A 20,060-nucleotide genomic window follows, 5' to 3' on the forward strand; every position below is an offset into this window, starting at 1 on the left:
TTTGCGCCACTGAGCACTCAGTCCCTCTACCCTTTCCCATCTCACCCTGGCACTTAACCTAATAGGGTACACAAGGGTAAAACTCTATCAAAAAGTCCACAAAGACTTGAGTACAGGCCACAAAGGAAACTCACAGTCTCAGATATCAAGACATTCTGCAAAGCCAGAGCAGGAAAAAAATGTGGATGGTGCAGCTTCAAACAAATACATCAACAGAACAGGTATTATTACTATGAAAAACGGTAAGAGCAGTATCTATAGATACTACAGTTTAAATAAGTTAAAACTACACGCAACGTCAACAAACATTACTAAAAAGGGCGTAAGTTTCTCTCCACAAACACATATAAACACATCTGAGCCGGGAAGGAATGAGAGATGGACGAGGAAATGAGGGGAAATGGAAGAGGAGGGCCTTGAGAGACCGGCGGGGAGGGCGTGTCCTGAACCGATACTTGCTCCGTTTCCGGAACAACTTCCTTCCTGGCAATTTCCTGCCCCAGTGCCCAACTACTTGCAATCAAAAAAAGGAAGTCAAGGCCAGAGTCATCTGTCATGCCTGCACAGCACCGAGACCTACTCACAGGGCAAACTGCCCACTGTCCGCAGCGGTGCTAACATACCCCAGAAACCTCCAGTTGCAGTCCTGGTCAGAACCTCCCCGGCCAGGGTGTGAGGTCACGGGGCGTGAGGTCACGGGGCATGAGGTCATGGAGAGAACGCAGGCTCCAAAGCCACACTGAACTGGCTCAAATACTGGTTCTACCCTGAGGACCGTCATCTCTCTAACCCTCAGTAACCTTTTCTGAAAACGGGACAACACCTGCCCACCTCAAGGAGCTCAGAAGATTAGCTGAAACAAGCGACCTCGAGAGCCCGACTCAGACACAACCAGCTGCCCTGGCTGTGTGGACTGAGCATGGGTCCACCGAACAAACGGTTGTTGGTTCGAATCCCGGTGAGGACACATGCATGGGTCGCAGGATGGCACGCAGGAGGCAGCCAGTCTACGTTCTCTCTCACACCTCGATGTCTCTCTCCCTTTCTCCCTCCCTCTCTCTGTCTAAAAAGAAATAAAATCTTTAAAAAAAAACAACAAAACAAAACGACCGGCTGCCCGAGATCCCCCGCTTGCCCAGGACTCCCTGGCCCACACTCCGGGCCCTGGGGCCCAGGACAGAAAGCGGAGGAGCCCCCGTGACAGCGAGGAGACAGGAGACCTGGGGTCTGGTCCCAGCCGTCGGCCGACTCTGGCCATCGCTCTCACCTCCCCACTCACAGCCTTACTACACTGGGGCAAAGGCCTCTCAGTTCCTCCCAGTCCAAGGGCTGTGGGCCCCCGAAACGCAGCAGTGGCCACGGAGCCAGGTCCTGTCCACCTCAAGAACGCCCAACGTCACACACCTGGCTGTGAGGCTGGCGGGGACACAGGAGGTTGGGGAGGAGGGCCCAACGCACGCACGTACGGTAAGTGTGCTCCACTCCAACAGGAAGTTTAAAACAGGCTGCAGGTCCACCTCGTTTAACCGCAGGTCTGTAACTGCTGCCACAGCTTTTACGATAGGAGCGAGCTAGTGGCAATGACCGCTTGTCACTGAGTAACGGGCAATCAGACACCACTGAACACCTGGCCAGCGTGTGCCTCGTGCGTGCGCGGCACCCTTCTGTGCAGACCCTCCCTACACGTTGCCTAAAGCGCTCAGGCTCCCAGGGAGGCGGGGACAACTGTCACCATCTCGGCTCTGTGGCGCAGGAAAAGGGCCCGGTGCAAGGCAAGGCACACAGTGGTGACGATCAGCATTCACACGTGACACCAGGTCTCAGACTGTGAGTTTGCACTTAATGGCTGCAGGTCGTCTGGTGCAAACCTGACTAGGTCGGCCATTCGCAGGCAGCAAAGGCTCTTCCCGCCCGATGGGCGTGAAGGATGTGACCACAGACGGGAGCCTGCTGCCAGCTGAGCACACCCTCGGCCACACCGGCCACGAGAGAGGAAGGAGGTGTCAGCTTCTGCCCAATGCTCCACACCAGGAGGCATTTGGGATTCTTAGTTACTACATAAATTTACATTAATCCGAATTACAGTGCATATTCACACACCATCGTTTAGTTACTGGGCTTACCCTGTAACAAACACTTCGCACTGTCCTTTCGCTGCCAACTTCTGGGGAAGAGAGACAACTGTGCACTCGCTCCACATACACGCGGCTGGTCCCCTCAAGAGCCAAGTACGGGAAGTGAAAGCCACAGGGGCTTCAGAAGAAGGGCCAGCAGCAGGCAGACGGGCTTGAGGAGGGCCCTTCAGCACAGAGCTCTGGAACGTCAGCAGTTCTGCCAGCCCAGCTCTGAGCGGAGGCCTTCTGCACAAAGCAGGAACTCACGCTCTCGCCCGGGCAGCCGGCCACTGTCACCTGCCTCCTCCCAAGAACAAGGAGCCCCTGACGGGGACCCAGGTGCTCACTCGGAGTCCTGCACTGTGGTGTCTGCCCTGCAGAAACACCAAGGTTATGCATTTTACTGTGCCTGTACACTGCTGAAATATTTGGGTTTGCCTTTCAAACAAAGCGCTGGAGAGTGGACGAACCCCAACACACGCAGAGTTCCTGCCCAGTCTCCCCGTGTTGCAGGGAAGATGCAAGAGAACTGCGAAGAGAACAAGATGGCCGCTGCCCGTGCCTCCCAGGGGCGAAGCCAGCGAGGGGCGAGTTTGCAAATCCCAGCACGCTCAGAGGGGAAGGGCTCGGCAAAGGAGTACTTTACCGTCGTTTTCGAAGGATGTGAATCCAGATGGTCCCAGAAAGGAAAAAGAAAAAGGCCATAGAAATGTATAATTTAGGGAGAGGAATTTCTCCTGCTGAGAGGTAGCTGTCAGGATTCTTCTCTATGATCTCAATCTGAAACCAACAGGAAATTAATTTTTACTTTTCGGGAACACATCACTCCATATCCAGCAACTTGTAACCTCAGCTGCTTGACTTAAGCCTAAGTGAGTGCGGGCAGGTAACAAGCCCCTCCTCGTGCTCGGGCTGACGGCACACACTCCCTCACTGCTTTCTGTCTTCTTGGCCCGAGTCCCCTGCTGAAGTGCCTGCCCACTGGCCACACTTTTCTTTTACTTTGCTTAAGGGTCCTAAACCCATTCTCCCGGAGAAATCAATGTCTCCCGTCTTACACTGCTGACGAAACCCAGGCGCAGCAGGCTCCCCCCGGTACTCACATCAAGGCTGAAGGAAAACTTGTCGTTAGACTGTACTTTGGGTCCAAGGCATTTGTGGAAAAAAAGACTGTAGAGGCCTTCTTGGTCATCGGTGCTGATGTGAAAGGAAAACTGAAAGTGAAGAGGAAAAAGATTAAAGGGCACCCAAATCCACAGCCAGATTTTGAATAAGTTATAAAAAAAATCACGAACACTATTCTGAAAAGAAGAAAAGAGAGGCTACTTAAAAAAATCTAATTCTTGACCTGGCTGATGTGGCTCAGTGGACTGAGCACCGGCCTGTGAACCAAGGGGTTACTGGTTCAATTCCCAGTCAGGGCACATGCCTGGGTTGTGGGCAAGATCCCCGGCTCGGGGTGCGTGAGAGGCAGCCACATACTGATATTTCTCTCCCTCTTTCTCCTTCTCTTCCCTTTCCTCTAAAAATAAACAAATAAAATCTTTTTTTAAAAAATCAAATTCTCCCAGAGCAGAGTTTAAACAGACATCCTCTTCTTCAAGGATTCCCTCCCGATGTTTAGTTACAGCAACTGTCGAGCTAACAGAAAAGTTGCCAGAACTGTATGGTGAATTCCTATATGCCCACTACCTAGATCCCACAATGAACGTTTCACTCTCTTGCTTTAGCACAGCTCTCTCCACTGGGGATGGGTTTTGGCAGAAGTCTGCAGAGATAACCTTAGATAGAGTTATCTAGTTTTTGAGGCAACATATTATCTTGTTCTTTAGGTGAAAAGTACTCCTGAAAAAGGAAGGAGGTTCATTTGATACCTGACAAGGTAAACAACCAATATTCCCTCATTAAAATTACACTTGTGATTTTAAACAATAGTAGATGCTGCATTTTCTACATTGAGATTTCCGTTTTTCATGTGTTTTATGTGTTCAAATGAAGTTCAATGTAAATTAAAAGACATTTACATATCAGATCAGAGAAGTGACTCTCTGGTCTGGTCTAGAGAACATTTTATGACATGTCTGAAGTATGCTGTCCAGGGCTACACCTGAGGTCCGTCCAGAAGGCATCTAGTGATGTAATATGAGAAACAGAGATGTTGACTGAAGAAGATACAAGACACAAGAAGCACTGTACACAGGACAGTGATGCCTCAGTCCCCTTTAAAGGAGGCACCTTGAACCTCAAACAGTTCTCCCAGTTGCCATCAGCTGCCCCATCATATTTTCCTGAATCTCATCAACGGTCTGGAATCTCTTCCTTTTCGAAGGTGGTTTTAGTTTTGGGAAAAGCCAGAAGTCTCAGGGCACCAACTCTGGGCTATAGGGGGGCTGAGTCACCTGAGTGATCTCATGTTTCACCAAAAAACTGCATGAGCCGTGATGCACGAGAGGGCGTGCTGCCATGATGAAGCTGCCAGTCACCTTCTGAATCATCCAAATAGTTTCCGTGGAGGGATGTTCGAGCTTAGAGCAAAACTGGATGCAGACTCGTTGCTCTACTCATGCCATCATTTTGAATGCAACGGTCACACGGTACACGTTTGCTCAACGACGTCTACTGCCGCCCCCACCACCCCCACTGACTGGCACAGTGAAGTCCTCGCTGCTTATGCATGTGCGTTCCAGTCCACTCTCCTTGGCTGCCAGGTTACACTGATGCCATGCAAACCATTCCCATTGTATTAGCAATGGCTGGACTTTTTGCCAATGGCCCTGTCAGACACAGAGTCCCATGCTTCCGGGGCACTCTGAGTGGGAGGCCTCGCGGGGTTGGAGAGGTGGAGTGGTGGGGACAGCCAGGCTGAGCTGGGTCGGGATCTGGGCCTTGTCACTTATACTGGACATTCATGCAGTTATTCATTCTCAAAGGTATATGATTTGATACGTGGTGAGTGATACCATCCACCTTGTAGGGCTGTTATGGAGAGAGCTACTGTATGTAAGTGACAGATACATACCATGCCTAAATTATCCCTAAATTCAAATTCCTTTAAAAATTCACCTTTCACATGGCAGAGATAAATTCTATAAAACTTTCCTCAAAGAAGACACATACCTGAAATGAAACTGCTCCATCTTTATTATGAACAGAAAAAGATTTCTCTTCCATCACCTAAAAAGACATTAACAACCTGTTTTAGGACGCTGGCAGAAAAAGTAAGCTAATAAAAATAAAGACTTGAAAGTTCCCTGAGCCCTGGCAGGTGTGGCCCAGTGAACTGAGCGCTGGCTTGCAAACCGAAAGGTCGCCAGTCCAATTCCCAGTCAGGGCACACGCCTGGGCTGCGGGCCAGGTTCCTAATGGGGGGCATGCGGGAGGCAGCATATCAACGTGTCTCTCCTCTCTTTCTCCCTCCCTTCCCCTCTCTCTGAAAATAAATAAAATCTTTAAAAAATTTATAAAACGAATCTACAGTGACAGATCAGTGTTTGCTTGGGAACAGGAGTGTGACAAAGGGGCAGGAGAAACTTTTTCAGCAATGGCGGCACCTTCACAGGAATAAGACAAAATTTATCAGATTGCCATTTCATTTTTAAGATTTATTTAATTTTCAGGGAGAGAAACACTGACGTCAGAGAGAAACATCGACTGGCTGCCTTTCATGCGTGCCCCGACCAGGACCAGACCTGCAACCCGGCCATGTGCCCTAACCAGGAATCGAACTGGCGACCTTTCACTTTGTGAGACAACACCCAACCAACCGAGCCACACCGGGCAGAGCTCAAATCGCCATTGTAAAGACAGCAGTCCCCGCCTTATTTGCAGGGGATGCACCCCAAGGCCCCCGTGGGTGCCTGAAACCGCAGACAGCACCGAACCCTGTACACACTGGGTTGTGTGTGTTCCTGCACACCCGTGCCCGTGTGTGATCATGTCTCAATTGCAGGTTGTGTGTGTTCCTGTACACCCGTGCCCGTGTGTGATCATGTCTCAATTGCAGGTTGTGTGTGTTCCCGTACACCCGTGCCCGTGTGTGATCATGTCTCAATTGCAGGTTGTGTGTGTTCCTGTACACCCGTGCCCGTGTGTGATCATGTCTCAATTGCAGGTTGTGTGTGTTCCTGTACACCCGTGCCCGTGTGTGATCATGTCTCAATTGCAGGTTGTGTGTGTTCCCTGTACACCCGTGCCCGTGTGTGATCATGTCTCAATTGCAGGTTGTGTGTGTTCCCGCACACCCGTGCCCGTGTGTGATCATGTCTCAATTGCAGGTTGTGTGTGTTCCTGTACACCCGTGCCCGTGTGTGATCATGTCTCAATTGCAGGTTGTGTGTGTTCCTGCACACCCGTGCCCGTGTGTGATCATGTCTCAATTGCAGGTTGTGTGTGTTCCTGTACACCCGTGCCCGTGTGTGATCATGTCTCAATTGCAGGTTGTGTGTGTTCCTGTACACCCGTGCCCGTGTGTGATCATGTCTCAACTGCAGGTTGTGTGTGTTCCTGCACACCCGTGCCCGTGTGTGATCATGTCTCAATTGCAGGTTGTGTGTGTTCCCGCACACCCGTGCCCGTGTGTGATCATGTCTCAATTGCAGGTTGTGTGTGTTCCCGCACACCCGTGCCCGTGTGTGATCATGTCTCAATTGCAGACCGGGCACTTTCAGACAGAAGATCTGTTCTTACCGCCGGTCTCAGCACCCTCACTGTGTGATCTTTTTTCTTTCCTTATTAAGCTGAGAACGTTCACCTTTTCACGTGAAGGAAGCCTCTCTTTGGTGTGTCTGAGTTGCCGGCACCACTACTCTGCACTCTGTAGCCATCGTTAAGTAAACGAGGGTGACTGGAACCCAAACGTGCACTGACAGCCACCCGCCCAGACTGTGGGCGGGCGGGCGGGCGGCAGCACGGGCAGCCGGCTCTCCGCTGTCGAGGAGCCTGCTCGCTCTGCTCCCAGCATGTGCCTTCACTGCTGGCAGGCCAGTGCCCGGCACCTGCCATGCTCATGTCCACTTCTGGTCTTTGCTGTGACAGTCTTCACCCCCTTTCTTCTCCTAAGCCCTCGGGACCCTACAGAGAGCTCCCCTCCTGCTCTGCTCACTGTCACATAAGAGCTACCTAACTCAACACCCAATCTGACTCTGAACTTGTGTCAGTGTGTCAACATCATCACCCCAAACAGTAGGCAGCTCCCTGAGGATCAGCTTGTCTGTGCACGTACCTGTGAATGTGTACGCACATAAACACATTCATGTGCACACACTGATACACACATACCCAGGAAGCTGAGCACAAGTGAGCCATTAATTCTTACCTTTGAATTCACTGTACTTCTTTTAGACTTCCCACTCTCTGGAAGTAGAAACATTGAAAAGGCATTACTGTAGGAGTCAGCTCATGCAAATATTGCATTATCATTTTATGAGACTCTAGCTTGTTTAATATCAAATAATTCAAACAAAAATGGTGAAACCATATGTATCTGATGTATAGCCATTTCTCTCTTTTTTAAAAGATTTTGTTTATTTACTTTTAGAGAGGGGAAGGGAGGAAGAAAGAAAGGGACAGAAACATCGACGTGTGAGATTCACAGCTGGTTGCCTCTCACATGCCCCCCACTGGGGCCCTGGTCCGCAACCCAGACATGTGCCTTGACCAGGAATTGAACCAGCAGCCTTCCAGTTCACAGGGAAGAACTCCCAGCACTCCATCCACTGGGCCACACTAGCCAAGGCATGGACAGCCATCTCTTTAAGATCCCCAAACAATTCCTGAGCTGCAAAAGCAGCAAACCAAAATTTATTATATTATTATAAATACGATCTACTAAACGATACTATTCAGCACCAACAGGAAACTCATCTCCAAACCCTCATTACGTTATTGCCAGGGATGCCATATGGAGTGAACACCCCTGATTTTCGAAGTTTAAAATAAACTGTTTAAAATAAATGTATGTGAGATTTGTTTATACGCATGGAAAAATTAATTTGCAAATATTAGCAGAAAGCCCACACTGTTCTCTATAGTGAGAAGAGTTGAGATCATTAACACCTTCTCGCATGGGGCAGAAAGGGCCTGTGGGCCGTTTTTACTGAAGGTGCTCTCCACGAGGAGAACGGGGTCTCAAACTCCCTGCAGGAAGGGGAGTTTCAGAAGGAAAAGAAGGAAAAGACTTTCTAGTTCATGGCTGGGACACAGTCACGGGGCCCGAGGAGCATGGGCCAGGAGATGGCGCGCAGGCCCCACGCCACCGCACAGACGCGGTGCTTCTCTGTCTGTGCCTTTACCGTGGGTTCCGGTTTTGACGAACTAGAAAACTGTGTAAATAATACGACAAACAGGAAATTATCTTTAAAGAACTCATACGGATTATCAGACAAACCCGACAGCTAGTAGACGAGGTGATAAATACAAATAGGTTAATGAACGTACGAGAACAAGTATAGCCCAGTAATAATAGTGAATGCAAACACAAGAATATGTTTTTTTGCCTTTCACTTTAACACACGCGTGTGCAAACCCACCCAGTACTGGCCAGGAGAGGGTCTTATGGGCAGTGCTCCCACACACTGGCTGATACGAGCAAATTCACACAACTCATTTGGGAAGGAACTGAAAATATGTGTCAATATTCTCAAAATATTCAGATCCTTTGAACCAGGTATTCCAACTCTGAGAACCCATCCTAAAAATGTTCTGTATATGAAGCAAGTTCTAGGAATAAATAAGCCTACTGTAGCATTATTTATAAACATCAAAATGAAAAGATGCCTCCTTAAAGGGAGAAGTTGAGCAAATTACACTATCCATTTAATGGGATATCTGGTAAGTGTAAAGTACCTTAAGTGAACAGGATGTTTATAATAGTAAACATGACTATGAATTTTAAAAATCAAATGCTGTAGACTTAAGAAACAAGCTTAGATAGAAACGTCCATTATTACAACCTTAACCCTAGGAGTGAGGAAAAACGATTGTTCTTTCTCCACCTTCTCCACATTCTCCATATTTTCTGTAATGATTACACATTTTAGCATAAAATAATGTAAAGATCATGTTTGTCTTTACTCCGGAACAAAAAAGGATCCACAAAGCCAGGCAATGAACAAAACGCTAATTTCCACCGCACATTTACCTTTTTTCTCGGTCTGGCTGCCCACTGAATCGGAGCTACCTCCGGCCTCCTGGCTCTGGCCAAGGGCTTTCTCCTCCTTGCCGACGATGATTTTCGGTAACTGGATACCCGCTTCTGGTGGAGATTTTAATTTCACTCTATATTCAAATAAGAAAGGAAGACAGTTCACAGTGATGCTATGGCCATGTAAGCGTGGTCTGCAGGCCCCGCCCCGCACTCTGGATTCACCATCTCACACGGTCCTGTGGTGCCGAGTCCAACCTCGGCGCTGCACGGAGGCTGACCAGAGGGGGGGTGGGGGGCGCTCGGAAAGGCTCGGGGCCCTGCCCAAAGCAGTCGGCTAGTGAGGGCTGCGCAAGGACCCAGGCAGTCTCACTCTAGGGCTGAGAGTCTTGGCACCCAGGCCATTCTGACGTAAATGCCTCCCCACTAAGTTACCTGTGATGTGTTCGACAAGCCGATGTACAAGGGAAAGGGAACGAGGGGGAAAAACGACAAGACGCTGGAGTGAAGTTGAGGGGAACGCGTGGCCGGGGCGCGGTGGGAGCGCTCCGCAGCCTGCCTACAGTGCGTTTCCTCCCTCGCCCTCCTCAACGGGCCCCACTTTTGCTCGCCCTGCCCCGCCTGCCCCATCTGCACAAGTGGCCGCACAAGTGGCTGGTGAGTTCCTGAGCCTGAGAGGACACATGGCCTGAGCTGGCACAATCAAGCTGAAAGGAGAAGCCTTCCTGTCCTTCCCTCAGCTTGACACGAGTAAGAACTCACTTTACTGCACACAGTTTCATGCTGCTCCCCCTTCGTGTACAAGGCTCCCTGTGCTGGAAACGTTGTTCCCGGTCTCATCCACTGGGGAAGCCCACTCACCAGAAGCTGGGCTGAGCCAACAGCTCCCCGAAGCCTCCCCCCGTCTCCCGCAGCTTCCCGGGCTCTCTGCCCCACTTCTCTACCTCTCTGCGACCCCTGGGGTGGCCGTCCTGTCTCCTTCGTCTTGTTTTTCACCTCTGGCACTCAGCACAGTATTTAGCAAACAGTAAATACTCAGTGCACACTGGCTTAACAACCACACTCCCCAAAGTTTACACTGGGATTGAACTGAAGGAATATTAGAATTACTTACTCACTTCTGGAGATGTTTAGGATTAGAAGGGGGACAGAGACGGACTGTTTCCTTAAAATACAGTAATTCACTTCTTCGTCCTAAGGAAGGAGGACCCAATTATCCGTCACCTTACTCATTCCCACCAGAACAAGAAAAAAGTTTTCGAAAACGAGACAAACCAGTGGCCCGGCCCCCACTGCAAACAACACAGCCGAGTGCGTACTGAAGCCTGGCGGTCAAAGCGGCCACCGTCTCAAAGGAACAGCAGGACAGAAGCAGAGTGTCCCCACCCGGTGACCTGAGCTCCAAGGAAGGGAGTGATCGGGTCCACATTTAAGGCTCACCAGGTAAGAAGAAAATCCATCGTTCTTTGTGCGGTCCAGGCTGAATCCGATCTGACAGGCATGAGAGGGAGAAGAGAGAAGTCGGTGGCCTGGCGCCAACCCTTCCCTCCTCCGCACAGAGAGAAGGCTCTTCTCCGGGCCGGGCCCTCTCCCTGTGTTCTTAGCATTTGCTTTATGAGAAGGGCCACCAATTACTAAAATTATTCAATAATTACACGTCAGGGGTTGAAAATAAAACTGTCTGCTGCCCGTTCAGACGCGTATTTTCTCCATATCCCGATGCTTCTTATTTCAGTGCGGGGCGGAGCTGCCACCTAAGACACTGAAAGGGCAAAGCCCCCGCACCCCGGAAAGGCACTTACCATGAGATCCTTGTCCATAGCTCCCTCCGGCTCCCTCACCGAAAGGCTGCTGACATTGACCATCATGTAGCCATCCTTGAAGAACCCAAAAGTGTTCAGATGAACCTTGTGCCTCACGTCGTCCTAAAAAGATTTAAGGTGGTGGAATCAGTAATACAAAGATGTTAACTTCATTACTTAACTATTCATTTGCCTGAAAAACTACAGTATCTGGTTCCCTGCTAGCCAACCAGTGTTTCCATACACTCGGTAACATACACAGCTGTGGTGCCTTCCCTTGTTTCAGAAGATGAGGATGACTCATCAGAAATTCAAAAGCTATGGACAGTTTTGACATAATAGCTGTCATTCATCCTGATGCATTTCTAACGGTCCAGACTCAATGGTCAGCTGGAATGCGAATTCCAGGGTGGGAGGAACAATGCTTTAGTCATCCTCGCCTCCTTCCTGCTGGTACAAGACCTGGCATCCAGCAGGCACTCAAAACCATTACCGGAGAGTGGGGGGAGAGTAGCCAAAACTGCTCTGAGATCCACGCATTTACCTTGTGAGTCGTGTGCAACTGGCTCCTCCCCCTGCAGGATGATGAAGGGTGCATGCACACTACTTTTCTAACCTATAATTCATTTTTTAACATAGGCTCATTTGCATCTAAAAATGATGTTACATATGATGTGTTTCAGGAAACAAAGCCTTATGCAAACAGAGTGCCAGATACCAGCCGGGTACAGACAGGATCTTTTGGGCACAGGATAATCCTGAGGTTTGTTGAAACTGAACCACATGAGCAGAGGCCTGTTACACCTGCTTGAAACTGTCTCAGAGGGGTGACTCCAATCCCAACTAAGTCGGTACATTTTTTAAAAGATTTTATTTATTTATTTTTAGAGAGAGGGAAAGGGAGGAAGAAAGAGAGGGAGGAAAACATCGATGTGAGAGAGAAACATCAGTTGTTTGTCTCTCAGCCAGGGACCGAACCCGCAACCCAGGCACGTGCCCTGACTGGAAATCGAACCAGTGACCTTTTGCTTTGTGGGATGACACCCAACCAAATGAGGCACACGAGTCAGGGTTCAGTTAATAAATTTCAGAGTGGATAAAGGCTAGCTGGAACTTTAAGCAAACATAACAGTCAAGAAGGTCTATGGAAGGAGCCAGGGCTCATACAGATGCTCTCACACCCTAGTAATCGCGAGAATCCTACAGGAAGAGCTCGAAGTTCACAATAAAGCTCTGTAATTCCCCTTCCCTCCACTTCCCTCTCCCTTCTATAAATAGCCCTCCATCTTGGCACACAGGCCTGAGTGTGCACATGGCTTGCTGTGTCTGCATGCGCTGGGTGGCAGCCCTTTCCTTTCCCCCGAATAAATCCTTTCTGGTGACAAAACACTTAGTTGAGGCCCTGACTGGAGAGCCACGCCCATCGAGGCTTTAAGATGAATTTGAGAACCTACTAGGGCCCCATCTTCTTGACTGATGCCTCCTCAATCCATAAGCCTTTCCTCATTCCTGACTCTGATGCTTTGAGTTTGGGCCTTTCAAAGCATGGGGCAAATGGACGTTGGACTGGTAACGGTACCAGTGAATACTTCTAAAACTGAAGTTCCACAAAGAAAGTCACGAGTTTCACATTGAGAATTATTTGCCTAACTCAGAATGCCTTCTATCAGTTTGCAATAAGCTAACAGTTATTAAGTAGCTCCTAAATGCAAGGCACTATGCTAAGCACTTTTCTAAAACTTACATTTGGTTCTTCCTCAATTTGCACAGTCATTTTTGCTAGTGTTTTTTCTTGCTCATATTCTTAAATTCCATCCTGTCTCTTTGATTTTAAATATAGCTTTTTCTTTCTTGTACAGTATACTGAGGCACTCCGAGGCTTAATTCTGTTCTTTGTCATCTCCACCACTGTTCACAGCAGGCTGCTTCTTTGTGTGAGTGGTCATTACTCATTTCTAGATGTGTGTCTCCTGGACATGACAGGCAGGCTAACCGCAGACCCCAAAGGCCCAGGAGGGGAGGCCATGGAGCGGATCTTCAGCAGAAAAACCATCAGTTGTCCTTTCCCCCACCACATGGACAGTTAAAACACGTATCTTAGGGGCACTGTGTTCCCTAGCCCACTCTTCTATTCAAGGCATAGAGCTCTTTGAGTCCCATATCCTGCGCTGAGGAGGGGCCTGGGGCTTTGGCTCCTGCTCCCCTCACCAGCTGTTCAAAATTCAAGGCTCTGGGGTCCAAGTTTCTGCAACGCTTCAGGGCAGCCCTGGCTTGTGTTCTTTTACCCACTGGAGTTCCAGCTCCTTCTCACCACCGTTTCTATTTTTTTGGCCCTTGGGAATTTCCCTTATTTTCCTAGGAGCCCAGCTATGCATTTAAAGCATGTTGGCCAGATTTCCACTTCCTGGTGGAAGAGTAGCTCGCAGCAAACCAGCACTCCCAGGGAGAAGTGGGAAAGCAAGCTAAGATAATAGAAGTCATCTGCTGGAAGGCCTTAGGGAGCTGCTGGGGAAGAAAGAAAGAGGGGGAGGGAGGGAGGGAGGGAAGCTAAAGCTCCCAGCCTTTCTTAGGACTGTGAGAGAAATTAACCCTTGTGGAAAATGATTTGAGTGACTATTTTCTCAATTCTCCCAAAGATGTTGCAAGGCTACTACCGTCCTCAATGCACAGAGTGAAACTGGTTCCAGTACACATGATGAGTGCGACAGGACATGTGAAGAATAATACAGATGGGTTGATTGCTTTAAAAAAAGAGAAAAAAGAGCTGTATGCTTGTAAGTATTTTAGCGTATCTATTATTCTTCAACAAAGCTTGCATATTAAAAGTATGCTTTTACCTTACAGATGGAGCCACTGAAAAATGAAGCCAGAGCTGCCATCCCTGAGGAAATGCCTTGCAGGTCTCACTCTTCAGACCTCTGGACATTAAAACTGGGCAAAATAACCTTCGGATCAGACCAAAAGCAGCACCATCTTCTAACCAACTATGTGCACAGGTAACGAGATCATGACTACCACGCTGAAGGTTTAAACCTTTAGAATTAGCATCCCGGCCTGGCCGGTGTGGCTCAGTGGATTGAGTGCTGGCCTGCGGACCTAAAGGTTGCCAGTTCAATTCCCAGTCAAGGCACATGCCTGGGTTGTAGGCCAGGTCCCCAGCTGCGGGTATGTGAGAAGCAACTGATTGCTGTTTCTCTCCCTTTCTTCCTTTCCTCTCTCTCTTAAAATAAATGAATTAAAAAAAAAAAAAGAATTAGCAACCCTACGTTAGCTTACCTGCACCTGTAGAAATGCCTTCCTTCTACCGCTGTAAATGGTTCCCCTTCCCATCGTCAAACGCTCCTCGCCTCCCCCCCCTAACTGGGATGCTCTGGGCTTCTGCCTGAACCAGCGCTTCGCGAATAGCAGTTCTTTTCTATCTCAAATAAACGCTGCTGCCTCTCGCTTTGGCCTTTAGTTTTTGGCTAAAAGCCATCAGGGTTTAATACTTTGGCAGAATCCCCAGATGAGAAAGGCCGCGGAGAGAAAAAGAAAAACGAACACATTCCTGCCACGCTCAATACTGTGGATCAATCTCACAGACACTATGTGAAGCAAAACAAGCCATCTTTAACGCAAGTGACACATTCCAACATGAAGGAAACAATCTATGGTGACAGAGGTCAGGACGAGATTATTCCTGGGAAGGACACACTTTTCAGTCACTTGGGAGAGGAGGGCCTTAAGGAGCTTCTGGAAATGCTTGGTAGCGCTCTGCCTGGTAGCGCTCTGCCTGGCAGCATTCTGCTTGGTAGCGCTCTGCTTGGTAGCGCTCTGCCTGGTAGCACTCTGCCTGGCAGCATTCTGCTTGGTAGCGCTCTGCTTGTTTGTTGAAGTGCTTGGCAAGCATTCAAACGAGTGTGTTTACGGAGCGAAAATTATGAGTTGATTGCTTTAAAAAAAGAGAAAAAAGAGCTGTATGCTTGTAAGTATTTTAGCGTATCTATTATTCTTCAACAAAGCTTGTGTATTAAAAGTATGCTTACTCTAATTTATCCAGCGTTTAGAGACTGTGTAGTGAAATAGAAGCCTGTTAAACAATTTTGTATACTCATTTAGTCCACCACAGTGTATATTTTCTAGGTTCTGGAGGGGAAATCTATCAATTGCAACCTTACAGCAGTTATTTTTTCCATATAAACAGTACATCATCCCTTCATTGTTTCTCCTCACCTTTATTTTATTTTTTATTTGATTTTAGAGAGAGAGAGAAAGAGAGGAAGGAAAGTGGGGGAGGGAGGGAGGGAGAAAGAGAAACCCTTTGATGCTTGTATGTACCCTGACTGGGGATCAAATCTGCAGCCTTGGCCTATCGGGACGATCCTCCAACCAACTAAGGTTCTTGGCCAGGGCTTTGCTCACTTTTCTACATCATTTCACTTAGTAATCCAGTGCCACTAAAAACACATTTTGAGGTGGTTTGGAATAATCATAAGCTCCACAAGTCTGCACTTTCATCACTTACCAAGAATGGATTTATGCATCAAGGCCTCTCCTACAATACCTAAGCCTCACTCAGCTCAGAGCGGTATCTGCACGAGGGATGATGACAAAGTTCAGAGGTAAAATGACTACCAAGGCTATACAGACTGAGATGCTGTCCCTCTCAAGAGCAGACCCTCGCCTTCCCCTCCCCTCCTCTCTACCCCCCCCACAGTCACACATCTCCTAAACTCTAAGGGTCCCCCCCGAGACTGGCAACCAGAGGAGCAGTGGACAGTGGCAGCTCATCCCAGGCTAACCCCTGAACCTGTCTCCAAGGGCCCCTTTTCCCCAACTTCTCAGGGGGGCAGAGCAGTTCTGTGGGCTCACTTCTCTCCTGTAACATTTCTAGAGAACCCAAGCAGCCCCGCCCAGGCTCTCTCCTGTTGCTTCTTCTATCCTAAGCCCTTCCTTGTTCATTGTCCCTGACTCCAATAAATGTACTCTGTCAATAAAAAAAAAAAGAGATTATGCAAACTTCAAGTGGTAAAGCCGGCATTTCAACACAGATCTGATGTGAAAGCCATTTTCATACTACTGTCCTCAAATCGAGAAGGTATTCATAATATTAAATGCAAATGAGATAACCCAGAAAAAATGGGCAAGTTCCTAGAAACATACAATTTACCAAGACTGAATCATGAAGAAATTAGAAAGTCTGAACAGACTGATAATGACTATAGAAATTAAGTCAGTGATCAAACAGTTAAATTAACACCAATTCTTCTCAAACTCTTCCAAAAAACTGAAGAGGAAGGAAAACCTCCAAACTTATTTTTAGAAGGCCAACATTATCCTGATATTAAAGCCAAAGAAGGACACTACAAGAAAAGAAAATTACAGGCCAATCTCTGATGAACAAAGATGCAAAAATGCTAATAAACAAAATATTAGCAAACTGAATTCAACAGCACATTAAAAGAATCACACACCGCGATCGAATGGGATTTGTCACTGAGGTGCAAGGACGGTCCAACACACGTAGGTCAGTGAGTGTGACACAGCACATCACCAAATAAACAGAGAAGACCCTGTGTCAGTAAGTGCAAAACCCACATGATCAGACGTAACATCCTTTCATGATAAACACTCTCATTAACATTGAGAAATAGGTACAGAAGTAATAATGTACCTCAGCACAACAGGGGCCATATATGGCAAGCCTACAGCTGAAATGCAACAGGGAAAAGCTGAAAGCGTTTCCTCTAAGATCAGAAAAAGACCAGGGTGCCCATTCTCACCACTCCTGTTCAGCACCATACTGGAATTAGGCAAGAAAAAGAAGAGGCATCCAAATGGAAGAGGAAAAAGTAAAATTGTCTTTGTTTGAAAATGACATATATAAAAAACACTAAAGACGCCACCAAAAAATTTAGAATAAAGAAATTCAGCCCTGGGACTTCTGGCCAAGATGGAGGCATGGTTTTAGACACCCTGTGCCTCCTCGCACAACCAAAATAAGGACAACAACAAATTAGAAACAAAATTAACAACCAGAACTAACAGAAAACTGAACTGTATGGAAGTCGGAACACCAAGGAGTTAAAATAGACACATTTATCCAGACCGGTAGGCGGGGCGGAGTCGGGCAGCTGGGCGGCACAAAAAGCAGTGGCACTGGGCGTGCAAGCACCCCGGGTGCATGAGACAGCAGTGGGCAGACCCTGGGCATGCAGGTGGTGGCGGGCATGCAGGTGGTGGCAGGCAGAACGAGGCGCAGGGTGGCAACGGACAGACCCAGCGAGGCAGCAATTATGAAATGAGGCACTGTGCTCAAGGCAGCTGGCTGAGTGGGTAGTCCCACATTCGCACACAGATAAACCAGGCAAAACTGGGGAGTGAGAAAGACCACGCAACCCAGGGCCCCAGCTCAGGGAAATAAAGTCTCAAAACACCATTTGCATCTCACCTTTAACAGGAAGCTAAATAACAAAATAAACAAGCAAATAGAATAAAAACAAAGACACTAAAATAGAGAACAAGTGGGCAGCGACCAGAGGGGAGAGGGAAGGGAATTTAAGGGGAAAAACGAGGAGGGATTTTGAAGAACAAGTATGAAAGACACAGGGATGAGGTCTGTGGGGAGGGGGGGGATGGGAGGGAGGGGGGGAAACGGGGCGGAGGGGGGGGTTGGGATGGGAGAAATTGACAAAAGAAAACTGTACTTGAAAAATAACTCAATAAATTAAAAAAATAATAATAATTCTAAAGACTGAAAAAAAAAAGAAAAAAAAACACCATTTGCAAACACCTGTGGGGGTTGAGGTGCCAGGAGAGACTCCCAGCCTCAAGAGTGACCCACAGGGTCCTAGAACGTACACAAGCCCAAGCATCCGGTAACCAGCACCAGAAGGGCCCAATTTGCTTGTGGGAAGCGGCAGAAGGGACAGAAATCCAAGAGAGAGTGGAACAAATGTCACTGCTCCCTCTCTGACCCCGCTCCCACATACAGCATCACAACCCAGTAGCTGGATTGACCTGCCCCGGCGAACACCTAAGGCTCCACCCCTCATAGGTAACAGGTGTGAACAGACCAAAACAAACAAACAAACAAAAAAGGCCCAAATGGAAGAACAGATCAAAACTCAAGAGCAAATATAACCAAGAGACAAAGAGAGAGCCAACCTATCGGATGCACAGTTCAAAGCACTGGTGATCGGGATGTTCACAGAATTGGTTGATTTTGGTAGCAAATTAAATGAAAAAATGAAGGCTACGCTAAGTGAAATGAAGGAAAATGCACAAAAAACCAACAGTGATGGGAAGAAAACTGGGACTCAAATCAATGGAGTAGACCAGAAGGAAGAAAGAAACAACCAAACAGAGAAGAATGAAGAAACAATAATTCAAAAAAATGAGGAGAGGCTTAGGAACCTCCAGGACATTTTTAAACGTTCCAACATTCAAATTAAAGGGGTACCAGAAGGGGAAGAGGAAGAGCAACAAATGGAAAAGTTATTTGAACAAATAATAAGGGAGAACTTCCCCAATCTGGCAAAGGAAATAGACTTTCAGGAAGTCCAGGAAGCTCAGAGTCCCAAACAAGTTGGACCCAAGGAGGAACACACCAAGGCACATCATAATTACATTAGCCAAAATTAAAATGAAGGAGAGAATCCTAGAAGCAGCAAGAGATAAGGAGACAGTTACCTACAAAGGAGTTCCCATCAGACTGTCAGCTGATTTATCAAAAGAGACCTTGCAGGCAAGAAGGGGCTGGAAAGAAGTATTCCGAGTCATGAAAAGCAAGGACCTACATCCAAGATTGCTCTATTCAGCAAAGCTTTCATTTAGAATGGAAGGGCAGATAAAGTGCTTCTCAGATAAGGTCAAGTTCAAGGAGTTCATCATCACCAAGCCCTTATTTTATGAAATGTTTATGAAAAAAACATATATAGTAAAATGACAACTCACAATTATTAACAACCACACCTAAAACAAAAACAAACTAAGCAAACAACTAGAACAGGAACAGAAAACAGAAATGGAGATCACATGGAGGGTTAGCAACAGGGGAGTGGAAGGAAGACAGAGGGGGAAAAGGTACAGAGAAAGTTGCATAGATGGTAGGTAGAAAATAGACAGGGGGAGGGCAAGAACAGTATGGGAAATGTAGAAGCTAAAGAACTTAAGATACATGGACTAAAGGGGAGGAATGTGGGTGGGGGAGGGTGTGCAGGGTGGAGGGGAATAAAGAGGGGGAAATGGGACAACTGTAATAGCATAATCAATAAAATATATTTTAAAAAAAAAGAAATTCGGCCCTGGCTGGTGTAGCTCAGTGGATTGAGCATGGGCTGCAAACTGAATGTTCACTGGTTCAGTTCCCAGTCAGGGCACATGCCTGCATTGCAGGCCAGGTCCCCACTGGGGAGTGTCCAAGAGGCAACCACACATTGATGCTTCTCTCACTCTCTCTCCTTCCATTCCTCTCTCTCTAAAAATAAATAAATGCATTCTTAAAAAAAAAAAAAGAAATTCAGTAAAGGTTCAGGATGTAAATATCAACATACAAAAATCAATGACATTTCTATATACTAATAAAATATCTGGAAGAGAAATAAAGAAAATCAATGACATTTCTATATACTAATAAAATATCTGGAAGAGAAATAAAGAAAATCTTACTATCAAAAACAAAAAGATACTCATAAATAAATTTAACCAAGTGAAAAATCTATATGCTGAAAACTAAAAAAATATTGATGAAATAAATGAAGACACAAATAAATAGAAAAGTAATCTGTGTTCATTGATTGGAAGAATTAATATTATTAAAATGTCCATACTGTCCAAAGCAATCTACACATTCAATGCAATCCCTATTGAAATTTCAATGGTATTTTTCACAGAAATAGAAAGAAATCCTAAATCATATGGAACCACCAAAGATTCCATTAGCCAAAGCAATCATGAGTAAGAGGAACAAGCTGAAAGCAACACATTGCCTGACTTCAAAATATACTATAAACCTACAGTAAT

General features: G+C 47.1%; 1 protein-coding gene across 1 annotated transcript in view; it reads right to left on the reverse strand.

Moving 5' to 3' along the window:
- GPR107 (G protein-coupled receptor 107) overlaps positions 1-20,060 on the reverse strand; it is a 51,966-nt gene that overhangs the window by 22,745 nt on the left and 9,161 nt on the right. The window contains exons 2-9 of the mRNA XM_037144990.2: positions 11,058-11,180; positions 10,696-10,746; positions 10,370-10,449; positions 9,253-9,389; positions 7,429-7,466; positions 5,232-5,288; positions 3,218-3,328; positions 2,761-2,894 (exon numbers count right to left, since the gene is read on the reverse strand). Of these exons, the coding sequence (XP_037000885.2) occupies positions 2,761-2,894; positions 3,218-3,328; positions 5,232-5,288; positions 7,429-7,466; positions 9,253-9,389; positions 10,370-10,449; positions 10,696-10,746; positions 11,058-11,180 (731 nt within the window). The remainder of the gene's footprint in view (positions 1-2,760; positions 2,895-3,217; positions 3,329-5,231; positions 5,289-7,428; positions 7,467-9,252; positions 9,390-10,369; positions 10,450-10,695; positions 10,747-11,057; positions 11,181-20,060) is intronic.

Source organism: Artibeus jamaicensis, unplaced genomic scaffold, assembly GCF_021234435.1.
Source record: "Artibeus jamaicensis isolate MK-2021 breed Jamaican fruit bat unplaced genomic scaffold, CSHL_Jam_final contig_471, whole genome shotgun sequence".
NCBI lineage: Eukaryota > Metazoa > Chordata > Mammalia > Chiroptera > Phyllostomidae > Artibeus > Artibeus jamaicensis.